Genomic DNA, 19,028 nt, shown 5'->3' with positions numbered 1-19,028 from the left:
ACGAAGCAAAGCCGGGCCGTGGAGCCCCAGGACATCACCCCTCCCTTGCCTTCCCTCCTGGTGGGTGGCAGAGGGACCGAACACAAGCAACAGAACAAAAAGGGTGAGGGAGGGGAGCACGGGTCCTGGGGCTGAGGTCTGGGAAGGGGCTGTTTGACTGGATCTGGCTTGGAGAAAGGGAGGGATCTCAGATGAGGCGGCTTGGGGGGGAGCCGTCAAACCCAGTTCTAGACCATCCCCCCCAAGCTATGTACATCCATCCGTCAGAGATGGCATGATGCTGGTTTGGGTTCAGCACCTCCCACGTGGGGCATGCAGGGGGAGATGGGCCGGAGGCTCAGGGCACTGGAGGTAGAAAGGAGCCCTCCCACCTTCCCCTTTCCCCTAAGCCAGGAAGGTCAAAGACACATCTAAGGCAGCCCAGATTCCAGCATGGCCCGAGGCCGTGAATACTGGGCTTCCCAAGGGGTGGTTGTGGTCCAGGCCCCCTGCCGACTACAGGCACTTCCCCAATCCCCCCACCCCACCACCCCCCAATCTGGCAAGGTGTAGGGGACCCCCCCAGAGCCGGGGCGTCTCAGCCCCTCCCAACAAAAGAATGTGGTCTCCAGCAGCTTCCACTGGGGGCAGGGGCGGAGCCTTCGCCCTGGACACCCACCTGTCCCCTCTCCCACCTTGTCCGAGGGCGCGGACCCCAGAGCAGAAGTGAACCCTGGAGCACAGGTCCTGCCAGGCATGGGTAGGGGAGAGATGGGGAAGCTGGTCACTTTGGCATCTCCAAGGCTGACACCTGGGGCTTCACCTTGAAGTACTGGTGGAATCGGATCACTGCGTACCTGCCAGGAGACCAGAGGGAGCCTGCAGTGAGAAGAAAAGCCACTGGGCCCCACTGGGGGGCGCTCACACCACAAGGAAGTCTCACCAGCTCAACCCCAGGGCAGACGGACGTTTTGGGTTTTTTTACTTCAACTATTTTATTTTTCTTCTTAGATCAGACTGGAGCTGCTCTTCCCCAATTTTTTTTTTAAGAGTTCAGCAGTGTTAAGTACACTTATATCGTTATGCAACAGATCTCTGGGACTTTCTCGTTTTGCAAAACTGAAACTCTGTACCCATGAAGCAGCAACTTCCCACATCCCCCTCCTCCCAGCCCCTGGCAACCACCCCTCCACTCGGTTTCTTTTTTAAATTTCAAGCAAACTCCGCCGCACAGGTGGGGCTCGAACACACAACGCTGAGATCAAGAGTCACAGGCTCTAGTGACTGAACGCCCCCTAATTTAGTTATTTCATGAAAGTGGAATCCTACGGTATTGATCTTTTGGGGACTGGCTTGTTTCACTTAGTACCACGTCCTCAAAGGTCATACGTTGTAGCACGTGACATGATTTCCTGTCTTTAAAAGGCTGAGCAATATTCCATCGTCAGATCGTCGGTGCATACCACATTTTGCTTATCTACTCAGCCATCCACGGCTGCCTCCTGGCTGTTGTGAATAATGCTATCGACATGGGCGTGCAGGTATCTCTTTGACACCCTGCTTTCCATTCTGGCCACGTACCCAGCGGTGAGAACGCTGGATTGCACAGGAACTCTATTTTTAACGTTTTAAGGAAGCACAGCATGGTTTTCTCCAGCAGCTGCACGGTTTTACGTTCCCCCCCCCCCAGCAGTGCCCAAGAGTTCCAATTTTCTGCGTTCTCACCAACACTGTGAGCAGCTGTCCTGACGGGCGTGAGGTGACAGCTCACGGTGGCTGTGCTTTGCATTTCTCTAATTGTTGTGCACACTGTGAAGCCAGGTGGGGGGAGGAAAGGGCAAGAAGACTGGACCAGAATGGAGGACAAAAAGGACTCCCGGTCCTTAGGGACATCTGTACCTTACACGGTGGAGCCAGCGGTCAATATCCAAGTATGGTTTCAGTGCAGACCCCAATACATCACGGAAGGAGGTCTGACAGCCCACACAGTAAGCGCTAAAACCTGAGTGACCTCACTGAGCCACCTCCACTCTCTGGAACTCTGTCTCCTCTGTCACGGAATGGACAGTTCCATTCACCACCAGGCCCCGTGGCTACGAGTGCTGGCAGGAGAGCAGGGGCAGTAAAAGAGGTCGTAGGATGTAGTAGGAAAAGCGGTCTCCTACCAGGCACGAGGGGAGGGTTCGAGAACTTCCACTTTCAGAGCAGTACTCTCGGCTCACGTGTTTCCCCTAGAGTGGTGACCTCACCGGCTACGGGCTGGCTGGAATGGGAGCAAGTTAGCAGACCAGAGGACAGGACTTTGGATGCTCTCTGGCCTGTTCTCTGCCCCCACGCCCTCGGCTCAAGCTTTTCCTTTCCCCCCACTCTCTGCCGCCCCAACTTGGCCCCTGCACTCACCTGAGGAAATCAAAGTCGATGGTGGAGAACTGGTTCTGGATGAGGGCCCAGAGTGCCCAGAAGAAGTGAGACGCCTGGAAACAGACCAGAGTAAGTCAGCAGGGCAATCACCCACTGCTGTAACGGACCCCACGCAGCTAGAGGAAAGTCACTCTGGAAGACACGGAAGTAGGCTGCTGGCGGAGACACGATGGGGTCTCCCCAGCACAGGTCAGGGGAAAATCTTGGAGGTCAGGTCACTGGACAGCATTTGGGGGCTTCGCACCCTTGGGAAAAAGGTGGAGTCGATTCTACCGCCCCAGGAAGGGGTCGGCAGGGTGGTGCTTCCAGGGCCCTCGCTTGTCCCCCAGCCTGGACAACGCCATCCCTGGCTTCTCCCCTGCCCGGGGGAGTCTCCCGGGGTCTTCAAGGCCAAGGTATCCAGGATGAAATGAACCCCTGCACCAGATCACAGGCCCAGTCCCGTGATCATCAGGAAAGACCCCCTTAACGGTCCTTCACCCCTTTCCCTCTTCTGTCAGGAGGTGGGTTGGGTTGGAAAAGGAGTGATGTGTGAGCAGCAAGTCCTGTGTCTGGGCTTTGACTAAGCATTCGACTGCTCTCCCCAGGGCCAGAAGCACCCTCGGGGCCAGGCCACAGCAGTGACATTACTATCCCAGGCCAGGGCCCCCTACCCCCACCCCATGTCCTCTGGGGTTGGCTATGTAGCCCCTCCCTCCGCTTTGCAGGACCTTCCATGGGTACAGACTAATTACCAAGTACAAATGATTACTAAAAAATGGTAGCAAGAGAAAGGCCTAAGTGGAAGAGTTCAGAGGAAGAACCTGATGGAGAATCAGTTTTGTGCCAACGAGGGAAACAGGAGGCAATCCAAAATGACAGGTAAGATTCTACTTAAGCACCACTGAGGTATTAGGAAACCCGGAGCAGTGGGCTTGTCTTCTTGCTTATGCAATGGCTGGCGTTACTAAGCCTAGCTGGCAATCCCCTGGACACACGCCACGGAGACCCGGTACCCTGGATAAATGCCACTCAACATCAGCTCAGTACCGTGTGAGCAGGAAGAGCCTGATGGGAGAGGCTTACACAGAGCTCTGAGTCAGCAGAGGTAGTTCATAAGGAGGATTAGAACTGACATTCCTTATCTTCTCCAAAGGCAAAGAAAAAAAAAACAAACAAGCATTTAACTGCAGCATGAAAGGCTAGAGAGAACTACTTCTCCAAAAGGGAGAACTGCTGAAATAGGAAGCTGGGATCTTTCTTGGAAGTCTTTCCTTAGGAAGAAGAGAAAGACCTGATGGGGTAGGGAAAAGCAGGGGACAGGGCATCTCGGTAAGATGGGGATGCCCAAGAGGGCGTCTAGGTGGGGTTCGGGATCATATGCTGGGGCCCCAGGACCTCACACCGAACCCCGGGCTCTGCCTCCTCCGCCACAGGCTGTGACAGGGTGGGAATCGAGGGTGGGCCCCTCCCTCCCCTGCCCTCTTCCGGGCTCAGGCACTCACCAGGGCAAACTTGTTGACTTGCACATAGAGCCTCTCCACCTCCCTGGGGGTCACGGCCATCCCCTTTTGAGCCTGTAGGTAGTAGCTCAGCCACTGCAGCTGGGTGTCCCGCCCAGGGTACCGGCAGTAATCGACCTCATTCACACCTGATGGGGAAGGGGCCGCAGGCGGTTGCTGGGGGATGGGCCCACCTGGGGGTCCTCCAGCCCAGATGCTCCCTGCTCCCCTCAGCACCTCCATGTGCTTTGCCCCGAGGGGCTGTGCCCAGGAAGACGGCCTCTCGACCACCGAACTTGGCTAATGTGTGCAGCTTTCCGTGGGCTGGAGGAAAGCACAGAGACCGGGGAACCCCCCCCATCCCCACCCAAGACAGCCTAGGCCCCTTCCTTTTAGGCGTCTCAGACGCTGCTTCCTACATCAGTGCTGAGCTGGCCACCTAAAAACATCACCTAGAGAGCTTGGTAGAAACAGATTCCCAGGCATCTCTACCACCACCCCCCGCCCCCCCCCCCCAATTCTCCAGAGGATTCGGAAATGCATCCGGGCTTGGAACCAGATGGCTTCGATTCCTTCCGGTCCTGCCCTTGAGGCCTCAAGCTGCCAGCCCGATCCGCACCAGCCATATCCTGGGCACGGTGGCAGAGGCCTTGGCTTCAGAGCTGGGACAGAAAGCGGCGGTTCGTTTAAGACAGGACCAGGCCCCGGCCACCTTCCCCATGGTCTCTTCCTCCCTCTCCTTTCCTTCTTGTCTTTCCCAAGCTTCTCTCCTATTCCTGGAGAAACAAAGCCTCTGGGGCCCCGAGAGTATGGCTGGAAAAGAAGCTCCTTGCACAGTTGTAGAAACTAAGGCCCAGAGAGAAGAAACCTGCGCCGGGTCACAGAGCCGGTTAGAGGTGAATTCAGGGTTGCAACTCTTCTCTCCTACTTTCAGTACTGGGTCTCCCTGCTCCCAAGAGCCCAGGAGCTCCCCGCCTGGCTCCCAGTCTCCTTCCCCGCCCTCCTCCTTCCCCCATGCTAGGATCTGCCTCCTTCATTCTCAACTTGGGAGCAGGATGCAATCTGTCCCTTTGGAGAAATTCCAGCTGGACTTTGCTCTGTGTGGTGGGTGAGGAGGGCTTAAAATGCTTAAGAGATCGCCCTTCTGGAAAGGCCAGTGGGTCTGGCAGCCGAACACTCACAGGCCCAGGGCCCTGCCGGTGCCAGCCTCTGCTCTGTGCCACACCCCACAGCGTAGCTGCTCTGCCCAGCTGAGGCCCCCTGGTCCCTTGGGTTCCCAGATGCAGCTGGTGGCCACCCCAGGGAGTCACAGCCTCAGGTGCAATCAGAGCTTGACAGACCTGGTCACCTGAGGTTATTGAAGGGACACAGTTGGCCAGGATTGGGCCCGGGAGTGGCTGAGGCTGGGCCAGGTGGCAGCTTTACAGCTGGCCTGGGTGTGCCTCACCTGTCCTAAGCCACAGGGGCTGAGCACACCATGCATCCCACACTGTCAGCCTGGTGATGTCCCTCCAGCCCCAGGGCCCAAGCTCCATCCACGAGTTGCCTCTTTAGCCCCAAACTGTTTAACCATTAAGCCCTCAAGCTGGCAAAACCTACCCTACCCCGCTCCCTTTACACAAATGATGCAATTGTACACACTGTGCCTTTACTGAACAATCGGCCACCCCTACGAAACACCCCCCGCCCCTGTCCTCCATTCCTGTGCCGGTCTCCCTTCGCCGCCGGAAGGCCTCCCTGCCTGACATCAGCAGCCGATGCCAATATGATGCTTAGTATGTGCTACACTCGTGTGTGTATCTCACACATGCTACGAAGCAGGCACTAATAATAGCTCCATCTTACAGAGGCACAGAGAAGGTAAGTAACCTGCCCAAGGACCACACAGCGGGCAAGCAACAAAGCTAGGATTTGAACTTGGACAGTCAAGTGGCAGAGTGTATACTTTTAACTAGTTCCACCTAGATTATTCTCATCAGGCCACTAGCTTATTCTGTTCCTTATCCACAAGCGGGATCCTTATTCACAATTGTGCAACAGGAAGCTTGGGCAGGGAGGCAAGCAGAGACTATGGTTGTCCTGTGCTGGCCCAGCTGGCATGGGCTGTGTCTGCCCAGAGGAAGGAGTTGTTTATTTTGGTTTTTTTTTTTAAGATTAAAAAAAAATTTTTAAGTAATCCTCTACACCCAATGTGGGGCTCAAACTCACAACCCCGAAATCCAGAGCCACGCGCTCCACTGACTGAGCCAGCAACGTGCCCCGGGGTTTTTTTCTAACTCACACGCCAAGCCGAGTCTCCTCAGGGATCCCACAGAGGGCACATTTTCCTGATTTGTACCAAACTGCCATATGGGCTAGCAGGGGTCTGCTCTGTGTATGTGGGTCCGGCCCCCACCGTGAGACCTGGAGCTCCCTCCAGGCAGGCTGTGCCTCCCCCAGATGGGTTGTGAGATTTGGGAGGACAGGGGCTGTTAAGCCTCCACCCAGCAAGTACACAACCCCCCGTCTCATGCTCACCCTGGACCTGGCCTTCCTTCATAAGGAAGGCAACTTGGACAAAGACCAAATGGTAATTAATACCCTTCTTACCTGCAAACTCATTGAAATGGTTGCCAATGTCAAAAGCTTGGTAGTTGTAGCCGGCGTATTCATAGTCAATGAACCGTACATGGCCTACAAGGTAGAAGAGAGGCAATAAAAGTTGGTCCCAGGAGACAGGGAAACAGGGCCAGGGCACGTTTCCACGGGCCTCTGGAATGCACCCACTGACTCTCGCTGGCCTCTGCAGCAACCCGGCCTAACACACCCTCCTCGGCGGTAATCTTCTAAGCTGTTTCTTTGTCCATCTGCCCTCCCCCTACCTCTGGCTGTCCCTCTCACACAGGGGGACCCTCACGCTCTGCTCATCTGTCCTCAGCATGGCTAAGGGCCAGAAATAAAGGTAAGTACTTCCTAGGGGTGGAGCGCTCATTAGGAACACAGGAAAGTTCTGGCTCCATGAAGGTTTGGGCCATCCAAGAGGTCCTTGGAACCCCAAAATGTGGTCAGAAGGAATAGCTCAGGTGTCCTAACACTGAGGACCTCTGCAAACCAGGATTTTGAGTTCTTTTTTGGCAGAGGTTTCTAAGAGGAAATTTCTTGTTTTCCTTTTTTTTTTTTTAAATATTTATTTTTGAGGGAGAAAGAGCATGAGTGGGGGAGGGGCAGAGAGAGGCGGGGACAGAGGATCCCACGTGGGCTCTTTGCTAACAGCAGAGAGCCCGATGCGGGGCTCAAACCCACGAACCACAAGACAATGACCTGAGCCGAAGTCAGATGCTTAACCGACAGAGCCATCCAGGCGCCCCCTTTTCTTAGATCACCTTGAGATCTAAACTAGAAGGTCTCCTTTTGCTTGTCCAAGTGCCAGTCTGAGGAACAGAACCTCGAAGGCGGCTGATCGATCAGCCTGAGCCCTGCTGCTGTCCAAACAGACCCAGAGAACTGTACCTTTGGTGCTGTCATAGATGATGTTCTTGCAGAGCAGGTCATTGTGACAAAACACCACAGGGGAATCCAACTGGGACAGGTGCTCCTTCAGCCAGGCCAGCTCCCGTTCCAACACCTCCACCGTGGGGACATCTGCAGAAAGGCTGGGCAGTGGTAAGAAAGGTGGCCGGTGAGGGGAGGGCTGATAGGAGACAGGTAGGTACTTGGCCTTAAGAGCCCTGAGCTCTGGCCTTATCACTACCATTTACCGCAGAGGGGCCCTGGACAAATGGCTCACCCTTCAGACCCTCACTTTTGTCATCTGTAAAATGGCACTAGGGCTTCCTGATCTCCTGACTTCCTGTAGTTACCCTAAGAAGCTTATTAAAACATGGGCATAAGAACATTTCGCAAAGCATAGATGTGCCTGAGCCCACGGCATCCCTGCTACTTTGTGGAAGGGATAGGAAGGTAAGGAAGGAGGCAGAGAGAGAGGACAGGAGGGGAGAATGAGCGTCCACATCCAATGATTCCAGACTAAGACAACAAGGGCAGAGGGGAGAGCTGCAAACAGGCCTGTCTTAGCGTGCTAGAAGATTCCTAGAGGAAGGTGTAGCTCCCTAAAACTAGACGGTCTGTGGAGGCGTCACAAGGCCCTGTGGAGAGGCTGGCCCACTGGCATTAGAGGAGGCAGAGGTATGCCCTGGTATGTCCCCCTCCCTCTCCAGCGGCTGGTGTCACAGGGGGAAAGGACCAGAGAGCTCATAAACCTAGCTACTCAGCTCAGAGAGAGACCACTCAGGCCCACTTAAGAAAGCAAACGAACTGCGTCTTGGGCTCACTCCTCTGAGACCAAGGGAACATTAGGGCCTTTCAACCCAGCACTCGCTCTGTAGCTCCCCAGTGACTCGTCCCTTCCGCCTTGAAGTACGAGCGTGTGTTTCCTCGACCCAGGCCAGACTGTGCATTCGTGGGCAACTTGAGGGCGGGAACAGAGATGATGGAGGTCACCCCTCCTCTGTGCCCTGCCCCGACCCGCAGCACATGACGCACCACTGCGGAAGGAAACACGCGTGGAGAAGTGAACGAATGGGTCGATCACGGCTGGTAACAGAGGCCATGCCCTCACCGGTGAGGGCGCACTGTGCTGGGATGCTCTGAACTTTGGTCCCCAGGAAGCACACAGGTCTGTGCACACTGAAAAGCCAAATAGTTAGCACAGCCCTTGAAACCCCAGAACCACCAGTGGGTGGAAGGGAGGAGGCTGGGGTTTTATCTCCTGTTCTATCTCCATGTATCTCCTGTTTGCTTTCTTATCCAGAGCGGCCAGAGTATGTGCAGGAGGAGGAGAATGGGATACGTCCTCCCGATCCTCCCAAAGGAGGCCCCGTCACTCCCTCACCCGGTCCAGAGGCTGAAACATGGCAAAGAGCGTTTAGCAGGCATCCCCCTGTCCCCATGGAGAAGGACAAACGGCAGGCTTCAAGAAGGTCAAAACTAAAGAGGATCTTAGGCCTCTAGGCCAACTCTATGGGGAAACTGAGGCTCATGGAAAGACAGAGGCTCTCCAGCTTCCAGAAGTCTCTTGCACAGCTGAACCCTCTTCCTCCTCACCTAAGAGAGGCAATCCCCAGCCTGTCCATGGATCCAAAGTCAAGTCGAACCTCCTAACCGTGAGGGCCTCGGTGCCCCTGTCAGAGGCTCTGCAAAGGCCCGGCAAAGGCCGGAAGAATCTGTTAATGGGGGTGATCTGGGGGAGGCCTTCCTTTACCCTCACTGGAGTTTATCTGTGTTGACTGGTCTGCCTAAGATGCGTTTCAATCTTGGCTCTCCTTAAGAAGATACCGTTTAAGATTTTTTTCCCTTGGTCCAAGACCATCTAAAGATAAGAATTAGGAGGCTTTCTTTGGTTTGGCCAGGTCTCAGCCTGAAAAACATCTTTGACATCTAAGATACCTGCTGCCCAGGCTCTGACCTCTGCCTGACCCCCACCTTACCCACCCCAAGGCCACGCAGATGGTTACTGTGGGAACAATCCAGGCCTCCTATCTCCCTGGGCAGCCTCCCTTGGCCACCCCGCTTCCCTCCCCTGAGAACTTGAAACTCCGCTAGCTTTGCTACCTTCAGCCCGGACACCATTAGACTCTCTCAAGGCTGTGTGGTTGGCAGAATAGTAACGACCAGCGCATCACAGAAACCATCACACCTCAGGCAGACTGTCCCCTAGAGGCAGCAGGAGGGGGACGCAGGGGCTGCAGGGCCCCCAGGGAAGCCTGGGGGTTCCTCCTGATGAAAAAACTGCTCCCTGCCAAGTGTCCTCAGCTTTCAGGATCCAGGGGGGGAAACGTACCCACAGTAGGCTATATGCTGGAGCTTCCTGGCCCATCACCTCTGCCCTGATAGCACTCAGCCCATCCAAATCTCCTCCTGATGCCCCCAAAGCAATGACTGCCGCCCCCATTGTCCCAGCCACCCCAGACACCTCTATGCCCAACCAAATACCAAGGCTACCAAATCTATTCCAAGTCTCTGACTCACCCCCCATTTTCCATCCCCCCTCCCCACCATGAAGCTGCCCCAGGGCAATGATCCTAAAAATGTGGTTCCTTGGTCCCCTGCCTCAGAATCACCCGAGGAACCTGGCAAAGGCAGAATTCTAGGGTCTAACGCAAGACCTCCCAGCCAATCACCAAGGTCAGCCAGGGCCAGGAACCTGCGCTTAGCCAGCGCCCAGGGGAATGCTATGCTCAAACGTGGGGAGCCCTAGTTCCAGATCTTGCCCATTCAGTTTCAACACTCCCCGAGCTGGCCGCCCCCCTCAAGTCCCTATCCCCGCTTCCCCAAATCCCACCTGATGCTGTCCTTTACAACGCAGGAGGGCTTTCTTCCTAAACCACAGTCGTGGTCCCTGGCTCAATGACTTCCCGCTGCTAAATGATATCCTGGCTCCTGAACCTGGCATGGAAGGGCCCTTCCAGTCTAGCTCCAACCCACCTCTGCAGCCCCGCCTCCCGTAGCCCTTCCCGATCCCTCCTGAAGGCCTGCTCCAACCACCCTCAGCCACTCGTCACCCATGAGCCAAGCATATTTCTCCATCTCCTCCAGCCCGAGTGACCTCCCTTCCCAACTCTGCCCGCTACCTCTGCCGAGAAAACTTGCCCCGGTTCTCCCACCCCCGCACGCATCATACACCCAGCCTTCTTTGGTAGCTATGCACAGGCAGGTCCTATGCACCCTTGCTCCTTCCTAAGGTTCCTAAGCTCCTTGAGGGCAGGGCCAATGTCACAGCCATGGTTTTCGTTGTTTTAAAATCCCAGTCAGCGTTTGGGAAATGCAGGACTAAACCTGGGTTATTACCCTGTGACTGGAGCTCAAGAGCTCTGTCTTGTCCAGGTCACTGCTCAGTACTACCCATGTGGGATAGGTCAGGCAGTTTAGGGCAGGCACCGTCCCCAAAAGAGGCTCTGAGAAGTTAAACAACTTGATTTGCCCAAGGTCGAAGGTACGACAAGAGCAAAGGTAGTTGGTCAGTTCTTCTCCAGGGACCACCCTGCTCCCAACAAGGTCACCCCTGAAGGTTACACGGTGACAGTACAGTCAAAGGAAGCTGAGGTGGCGAGGGTCATGCCCGAGCACCCAACCTGGACTCTAGCCCTTGAGCTGCCACTGACCTTGGACAAGCCCCATCCCCTTCTCCAGACCTCAGTTTTTCCATCTGTCAGATGAAAGTGGTGGGTTACATGATCAGAGGGTCCTGTTGACTTAGACACCCCAGGATCCTGCTCTCCATGTGCTGTTTCAGTCCTAAGGGGGTAGGCGACTCTTGTCCCAGTGATAACATTTGGCATAGAAGGTCTGAACGTGGGCCATCCTGAGCAAATAGTCCTAAAGCAGTGCTTGATAATCATTAAATGGGAGGATCCAGATAAAATCGTGCGTGTGCGCGTGTGTGTGTGTGTGTGTGTGTGTGACACATGATCGGGATAGAGTTAATTATTGTCTTGTCATCTTAGAGGAGGGAAGGAGATACCTTCCCCCCAAACCTCTTCTGTACTCTACTCCCATGAACCTCTAGAACAAGAGTGATGTTCAACCCAGCAGGGAACATGGAGGGATCAGAGACTCACTACTGCCTTTTCCTGGAGGGGGCAGGGGGGACACTCTTCTCTCCAACTCCCCATGCCTACTCCAGCACTCGAGGGTATGTTGGGGAGCCAGGTACCTGGAAGCTAAAAGGACTCCCAAGTTGCTGGCCAGAGAGCCTCCCTTGCTGTCTGGGAACCCTGTCTTAGCTGGGGAAAGGCAATGTTAGGGATGAGTGGAGCACCCCTTGGAAAGAGCAGAGAGGACACTACAAGCTGTCAGTTTGAATAAGGTGGGAAGCAGGGTCCCCAGAGGCACACGGGGACAAGAGGCGTCCGGGCAAGTAGCAGGAGTCTTGATGTCCCAAGGGCTTGTCAACTGATGAGCTGAGTTCTTCTGACTGATCGTGAACTCAGCCTCACCCCGTTCTCAGAGGCTGGGTTCTCCCTACTGGTTGCTCAGGAGTCCGCTTAGGTAGAAAGGGCCCTGGGCTGGGAAACAGAACCCTGCCTGGGACGAGCCTGACACTGGGTAAAGCTCTGAGCCTCAGTTTCCTTTTAAGTAAAGGGGAAGACAGTCCCTAACCCCGGTCTCTACCGCAACCCGAAGACTCAAGGAGAAATGAACACTTAGGTATAAAGCTGGGGATCTGAGTCCCTGAGATCCGGTCAGTCGGCTCAGCTCTGCTTGGAGACAGACAGAGCAGTCAGGACTGAAGACCCTCAACCTCCTGGTGGGGTCGGATGGAGCCTAAAGAACGGAGGCGGGATTGCATTAAGGCGGCAGAGACAGAAGCAGCCTCGAACCCTCCCAGCTCTTTGTACCTGGGGTTGATCTCGTTCTTCACGAGGGTGAAATAATTGTGCATCTTGTGCCAGAGGGTGGGCTTGGGCAGGCTGCCGTTGGCGTGGATGGTGTGAATCTTTGCCATTTCTAAGGCGATTAGCCTGCAGCAGAAAACAGGAAGGGTACAGTATCAGCATGGGGCAAGCCCATCCCAGCTCAGCCCCTCCTGACCAGAAAGGGGGCCTCCAGGGTCCATGGTGGGGCTAGCCAGAGGGCCGAGTATGGAACTATCACAGATCCTTTAGGGGCTTTTGCTCCCGCAGAAGGCAAGTCTGGGCAGAAGGCATGAAAAGGAGATAAGGCCTTTGGCCCGGCAGCACCCTTTCCAGAACCAGAGCTGGGGCTGCTTCAGGGAGCAGGAAGGCAAAACACTGGGCCGTTGGCCACAGGTCAATGACCCTGCCCACCCCCCCCCCCCCCCAGGGTCACGTACCCACAGCAACCCCTGGGGACAGAGGGGTCACCTGGGGATGGGGGGAATGGCCCTCCTCCCTCCTTGGACTCTGATCCATGCCCTGGGAGGGGGAGGGGAGGTGAATGCAGGGCACCGAGGGATCAGGGGGTGGTGATGCCAGGCAGGGAAGAAATGGCTGCCTCTTATCAGCCTGGCCAAGGTGGGGAGGGGAGCAGGCCGGCCCAGGGCAGCCCCTTCCTCTGCGGCAGGGAGTTGATGCTGGCGGCCGGGTGCCAAGGACGCAAAACAAACCAGCGTTCTATTTTCAAGTTCTCCTGTGGACATTATCCAAGGTCCCGGGAAAGAAGGAGGGGGCGGTAGGGAAGGCTGCTGGGAGAGGGTGGGGGCGGATGGAAGACTGACCGGTCAGAGAGGGAGGGCCTTGATAAGGACCCCAGCGTCTGAGGCCCTGCATCCCAGCTGGGCTCCCCCAGTCCTCTGCCAGCTCTCCCTTCTGGAGCCCCACCCCCCACCCGGCTGCCAAGCCTCCAACATTCAAGCTTCCTTCGCCTCTGCCTGTTGCTCGAATAATAATCACTGGGAAAGACAACAAAGGCATTGGCTGTTTGAAACCTTGTTACTGAGCTATTCCAGGGACACCCCTCCCCTTGCCAGGTCCTGGGAAGGGGCAGGCCATCACCCAACAGGATAACAGGGCAGTCTAGGGGCTCCTCCGGAAGCCCCCAAGGCTCCCACCTCCTAAAGGGTGGAGGGGGCAGGGGGCGTGGCAGCCACCGGGTGGGTGAGAGATGAAGGCTGTGCTTTCAGAGGCTAGAGGCCCTGGGGCAGGAGGGAGCCGGCCAGGGTTTAGGCAAGGCAGGGAAACAGACCTGAGACCCTAGCCTTCCCTTCCCAAAGGAAGATTCCGACTAGAGCCTGAACAGAGCCTTTCCTTGAATATCAATAGGGCTGTTGTCTGGAGAAGCAATGAGAGTAACCTCAACACTCAGCATTTTTATGCTGCAAAGCCCCAGCAGGCAGAGGTTAGGAGGTGGGGGTTCAGGAGAACATGGGGAAGTGGCTCCCAAAGGCCTTTCCCTCTTTGCCTCTTCCTCAGATATCCACCTTCACTCTAGAAAGATTGGAAAATCATCAAGGAAGAGCCTACCTCCTACACCTATCCCAATTTCTGGCTCTCTCCCAAATGTAAGATTGTTACCGAACCTAAATCCATCTTCAATCTTCCTTACAGTGATCTTTGTCTCCACGAGAGAATGAGTCACGGCACCAGATTCACAGAGGTGGCCCGAGACTGGGAGTGATCTGGTGAGGACACAAGACTGAAGGAGAGCTGGGAGGATAGGGTGGGAGAAGCCAGGCCAGGATTCCCCAGGCCCGCACCCTGCTCTGACCTCCTATCTTCAGGCCGGGTGCTCAGCCGGAGCCTGAGAAGACCACTGTGCAGGTCTGTATGTCCCCCTACCTACAGACAGACAGACACGTACACATATAGATATAACATACACCAGGATGTAAATATCCCAGGGCCTGACCAGCCCCAGAGGCAGTGAGCACTGGAGGGGAAGGCATCTCAGAGTCCCTTCTAAGTCCCTTGAGGGCCTGCCAGGGGTTCTCCGCAAATAGGGCCAGGTGCGCTTACTTGGGGTTAACTGGGTAACAGGTGAGAAAGCAAAGAAACTTCTTGGTCTAGTCCCTAGGTGGGTTTTTATTGTTTCCCCCTTGGTATTTGGAAGGCTCCTTCCCTTTGGGTGGGACGGGACTCATCTCAGAGATCCCAGGCAGACCTCTATGATGTGCTGCTGTCCCCAGTATCAGGAGTCAACCTCACCCTGCCTGGGACCTTGCCGTAGTCTGAGCACTCTGCACGCGGGTGTGGCACGGGGGGGAGGAAGGTGGATACTGCCTCACATCCCCGCCCAGAATGGTTAGAGGAGAGAAAAGGCACTATGGGCTCCTCCTTGGTTCTCTCCCCTTCCAGACCCTACAGAGGCATCCACGGGCCTTGAAGGTTAAGTCCATTTCCTGGGTCCTACACATGCAGCCATTTAATGGGAGAGGCTCCCAGGGGGTCAAGGGTTCTTGTGAGCCTCTGTAAGGAAACCTCCGCAGCTTCCCAAACCTGCGTTCCCGCTCTGTCAGGGAACCCGGTAGAAGCTCAGACTAGGGGAGGGATGGTGTCTCTCTGGGCTGCTAAACCAGGCTCACCCTGGATACGGCCCATTCTCCTAGCATGCCTGAGCCCCTGGCAGGAGGGGAGGGGCAGGAAACCCTGGGCGCTCTGGGGATTTGGCTCAGATTTCATTTCCAAGGCTCCAAGATGTTTCCAGGTCAGACATGGGGTGGGCAGAGAGCTGAGGCATGAGGTCAGGAAGCAGAGCCCTGCTGCACTTAGGGAACCAGGTCCTTTGGTCCCAGGTTCACCAAATTCTCACTTGCCGCCCCCAAGAAGCAGTCACCAGCGAAAATCCATGCAAAGCTACCGCCCCTCTCTGCAGAGCGATGCACAAAAACTCGCACCCGTTTTGCAGTTTCAGGAAGTTCACAGACCTTATGACTCAATCACGGACTCCCCTCCACACCAAGGAAGCTGGCCAAGGATTTCAAAGCCCAAGGCGTGAGGAATAGTAGAAATGAAGGGTACCCGGGGGCAACCTTCTCACCTGAAGAGCCGAGGCTCCCGGATGTGCTCGGGCCCCAGGGCCATGCCCCGCATGTACTCGTAGCACAGCCCGTTCTGGAAGGTGCAGTAGAGTTTGGGGGCGCAGCCATGTGCTCGCAGCAGCTGGAAGTTCCTGACCTCATTCTCCCGGTCCACCAGCAGCTCCGTCCGTTCCCCGTACACCCGGACCAGCACACAGTCCCCCATGTCCTCCTCCACGTAGCAGGCCACCAGCTTGTTGGTGATGCCATCGGTGAAGCGCTAGCAGGGGGAGAGGGGAGCGCAAGGGTGCATGGGGCAGGGTCTCTGCGCTTGCCCCACGGCTCCCCAGCCCAGGTGCTCATTTGAATGATGTGAATGCCGAGCACAGCTGCACAGAAGCCCCCATCCTTCGGCCCTCTCACTCAAGCAAGAGCTCAGCATTGTTCCTTCTGTTCCTGATGCTTTACTCTGTCCTCGGTGCTTGGGGTACACTTAAGAGTTCGAGAACAAAACCAAAAAACAAAACCCAGGCCGCCTCACTTCTCCTGGGTCTGCCTCTAGCGGATGGGATTTGGCAGTGGAGGAACTCCCACACTCCTTGGTGGGTAGAAGCCCCCTCCCCCTATTTACTCCCCCATCCCTGAAAGAAACCCCCGTGGACCAGAATGTGGCCAGGGAGGGTCGGGAGCTGCCCGGGATGAGTACATTCCGACCCGGCTGCCTCTCTGCCAGGCGGAGGGCTGTCTGCTGCTCTCACCCCATCCAGCAGCGGAGGCACGGGAGGTACTGAAGTTGGCACCCACACCCACCCCAGGGCTTTGGTGGTCAGAGCTCCTTAGGGCCTCTGAGCTCCAAACCAGGAAAGACGGTAGGCCGTGGGCTGGGGAGAACAGACTCTCGGGGTAGGGTGACAAGAAGGAATGAACCATGGAATTTATGGGGCTTTAGAGGACACGTGAACCAATTCTAGGTGGGGAAAGTGAGGCGCAGGGAGAAGAGGGACTGGCTGGTAGCCTGTTCAACCTGTGCTGGAATTCACCTGGGACGTACCTGGTGGCTTGTGGGTCTTTTATTTTGAAAATGCTACCCACCCATCCCTTCCCCCAAGAGGTGTCAGCCTCTGCAGCTGGTCTGGGATCCTGGCCTTTCCCCATCCGGAAGACCTGCCCCTCCAGCACTGGCTGCAGGTGCCCCGCTCAGGACGCCTTCCTCCCGCCACAGGCAGCTCCCAGAGGGCCTGAGGGAGGGTGGGCAGGTGAAGACTCTTCAGAGGATGCAGATCAGCTGGGGAGTCTGCCTGAGGCTCCTCAGTGGGAAGCTCTGCCCACATCTGTGTCCCTGAGAATGTGCCCAGCTGGGGGTGGGGAGGCGCCCTGTGTGGGGGTGCTGAGCCGGAGCCTGGGGCCCTGGGGGCTCCGGGCTAGCCAGATTCTGCACGGTGGCTCCAGGGACCGGCAGGAACCGCTCAGAACCTGGAGACTTTGCTCCCACCGCCGGGTGGAGAAGGGGCAGGGATGTGTGTTTGTGTGGGGTGGGGGTGTGGGGGGGGGGGTTGTGGGGGGGTGTCCCTTAAAAGTTCCTGCCTCCTCAGGTTTCAGTGCCGGCCGCGCGCGCTCCTCTGGGCAGCGAGGGGCACCCGCGCGCGGCGACAGGGGGTGGGGCCCTCGCGCGCAGCACGCTGACGGTGGGCAGGTGGACCTCCGGCAGCCCGCGAGCCCCGGGAGGAGGGGTGTGTGGGGGGGGGGTGTGTGCGTGGGGACCGAGGGAGGTGGGAGCCTGGCTCTGCTTAGGGACCAGAACAGACGGAGCAAAATACATGCCCGGACCACCATTGCAACCCTGCCCTGCGCAGCAGCCGCGCGCCCCTGGAAGCGCCACCCGGAAGGATGCACGGACAGACGTCCACGCATCCCCGACAGGGCCCCAGCCCGGCCCCGCGCCCGCTCGGCTACCTTAGTCCGAACTTGCTCGGGCTTCCAATGTGGCCGCAGCTCCTGGATGAGGCGCAGGGCGCCCGGGAGGATGTCGTCCTGGTCCACGGATATGCCGAAGCAAGGGACGGCGGCGGCCCTCGGGGCGCCCGGCGGCTCCCGGCAGCCCGCTCCGGCCGCCGCCTTCTCCTCCATGCCCCATGAGCACTGCGGGCACGGCGCCTGCCGCCTCAGGTAAAAGGGCGAGCACGGCAGAGGAGCCGAAGGGGGCACAGCCATTCCCAGCAGCCCCACCCCCTCGGAGCCGCCGCGCGAGCGCTAGCCCCTGCGGGGGGGCCCGGCGCGGCGGTGGGAGTGGTAGAGGAGGGGCCAAGGGAAGTCCATGACTCAGGAGCCCGCTGCCCGCTCGGATCTGCGCCCGAAGCCGACCCGGGAACGCCGGGGCCCGCCGCGATTGTGACATCATCACGGGCGGCGGGCCGCGCGGGGCGGGGGCCCGGGAACGCCCCCCGCCCCGCCCCCGCCCCGGCCCGCGGGCCGCCGCGGACTCCGCGGCCGCCGCTACCTGGGGCGCGGGGCGGGGGGTGACGCCCTCGGGGAGGTCGTGACGCAGGAGGCGGGGCCTGGCTCGCCCCGCCCCGCCCGCCCCACCTCCCCTCCACCCGGGTCCCGGGCCCCGCCGCCGCCGGGGGGCTCGCTCTCCGGCCTCTGAGCCGGCGGGGTGGCCGGCCTCCTTCCTCCCGGCTCGGCGGGGGCCGCTCCCCCTGGGCAGCCTGGGGCAGGGCCTGGGAAGGCCTCTTCCTGCGCCCCTACTCCAGCCTGGAGGATGGAGATCCGGCTGCCGCCAAGAGGTCGGCTTGGACTCGCCCACTTGTGCCCTAGGTCCCTGTCCGCGGTCCCTGAAAAAGGAGTCCCCTGCTGCATCTCAAAGGCCCTTCCCTGAAGGAAGCCTCCCCCCCCAGGCAAATCCTCCCTCCCGCCCCCCACGCATATACTCGAGGGAGAGGTGATGCATGTGGAGGGTGGGCGTGCCAGTGGGAACCTCACTCATCTTCAGCCCAGGGGGGAGAACTCTCCTTGCTCCATCCAGGAAAGTGCCTACAGAGAGGGGGCCATTTTCCATCTCCCCAAGTTGTCCCTTCGGCCTCTTCAGAAACGTCTCAACCGCAAGGCCCCTATCATTATTGCTGTCCAGAATCCAGCTCTGCCCAGCTGAACTTCCAGACAGTGGAAACGTTCTGTATCCGTGCCGCCCAGTGCAGTGGCCACTAGCTACATGTGACCGTCCAGCACTTGAAATATAGCTAGTGTGACGCTTAATTTTAACTTTAATGTAAATAGCTATATGTGGCTGTCATATTGGCCAGGCACAATGGGGAGATGATGGGGAGGCATGCCTCTTTAAGGTCATGGATCCCCAGGATGTCCAGTTGGAAAGGGCACTGACTCCAACTCCGCCTTTTTGCAGTAAGGAAATAAAGCCAGGCAGGCAAGAGAATTCAGAGAATGGGGGTGGGGGGGTCCAAGCCTCAGATCCAGGATTCCGAACACAGGCTCATGCTCTTGGCTTTGCACAGGGACGTTGCAGACAGCTCCTGCCTTTGGGAATCTGCCCTGGAGGGGCCCTAGGGTCTCACACAAGGTCAAGAGGTTGCAATTCTAGAGGTATGACATTTGCCGGGGCCTGGCTAGGCCATTCAGTGCTTCACTTTTTTTGGTCAAAAGAGGGGTGAACAGCTGCCATGAAGAGGGACAGCATCCGT

General features: G+C 57.4%; 1 protein-coding gene and 1 long non-coding RNA gene across 2 annotated transcripts; one reads left to right on the top strand and one right to left on the bottom strand.

Annotated features, from left to right (window-relative positions):
• Nucleotides 1-537: 537 nt before the first annotated feature.
• ETNK2 (ethanolamine kinase 2) lies at nucleotides 538-17,825 on the bottom strand. Its single transcript, XM_019432542.2, has 8 exons — nucleotides 17,287-17,825; nucleotides 15,354-15,613; nucleotides 12,257-12,379; nucleotides 7,371-7,513; nucleotides 6,471-6,554; nucleotides 3,885-4,030; nucleotides 2,380-2,453; nucleotides 538-836 (listed from the first exon to the last, which is right to left on the bottom strand). Exons 1-8 carry the CDS (start codon nucleotides 17,542-17,544, stop codon nucleotides 764-766), a joined length of 1,161 nt encoding a protein of 386 aa, XP_019288087.1. The 5' UTR covers nucleotides 17,545-17,825; the 3' UTR covers nucleotides 538-763.
• LOC109256854 (uncharacterized) lies at nucleotides 1,721-9,216 on the top strand. The gene is made up of 2 exons (XR_002075799.2): nucleotides 1,721-3,261; nucleotides 8,671-9,216. It is a non-coding gene; the product is annotated as an uncharacterized LOC109256854 (long non-coding RNA).
• Nucleotides 17,826-19,028: the final 1,203 nt, after the last annotated feature.

Source organism: Panthera pardus, unplaced genomic scaffold (assembly GCF_024362965.1).
Source record: "Panthera pardus isolate Hobbes unplaced genomic scaffold, ASM2436296v1 HiC_scaffold_21, whole genome shotgun sequence".
NCBI lineage: Eukaryota > Metazoa > Chordata > Mammalia > Carnivora > Felidae > Panthera > Panthera pardus.
Note: the sequence above shows the minus strand (reverse complement) of the source record. Positions and strands in the feature narration are given on the sequence as shown.

What these genes read in the sequence shown, in the direction of transcription:
- ETNK2 (XM_019432542.2), bottom strand. Translation starts at nt 17,544, where the DNA reads ATGGCTGTGCCCCCTTCGGCTCCTCTGCCGTGCTCGCCCTTTTACCTG. An exon ending in AAGAACGAGATCAACCCCAG is followed by an intron (nt 7,514 to 12,256) that starts GTACAAAGAGCT and finishes ACCACTGCCCAG; the next exon opens with CCTTTCTGCAGATGTCCCCA. An exon ending in AAGTCAACAAGTTTGCCCTG is followed by an intron (nt 2,454 to 3,884) that starts GTGAGTGCCTGA and finishes GTCTGTTTCCAG; the next exon opens with GCGTCTCACTTCTTCTGGGC.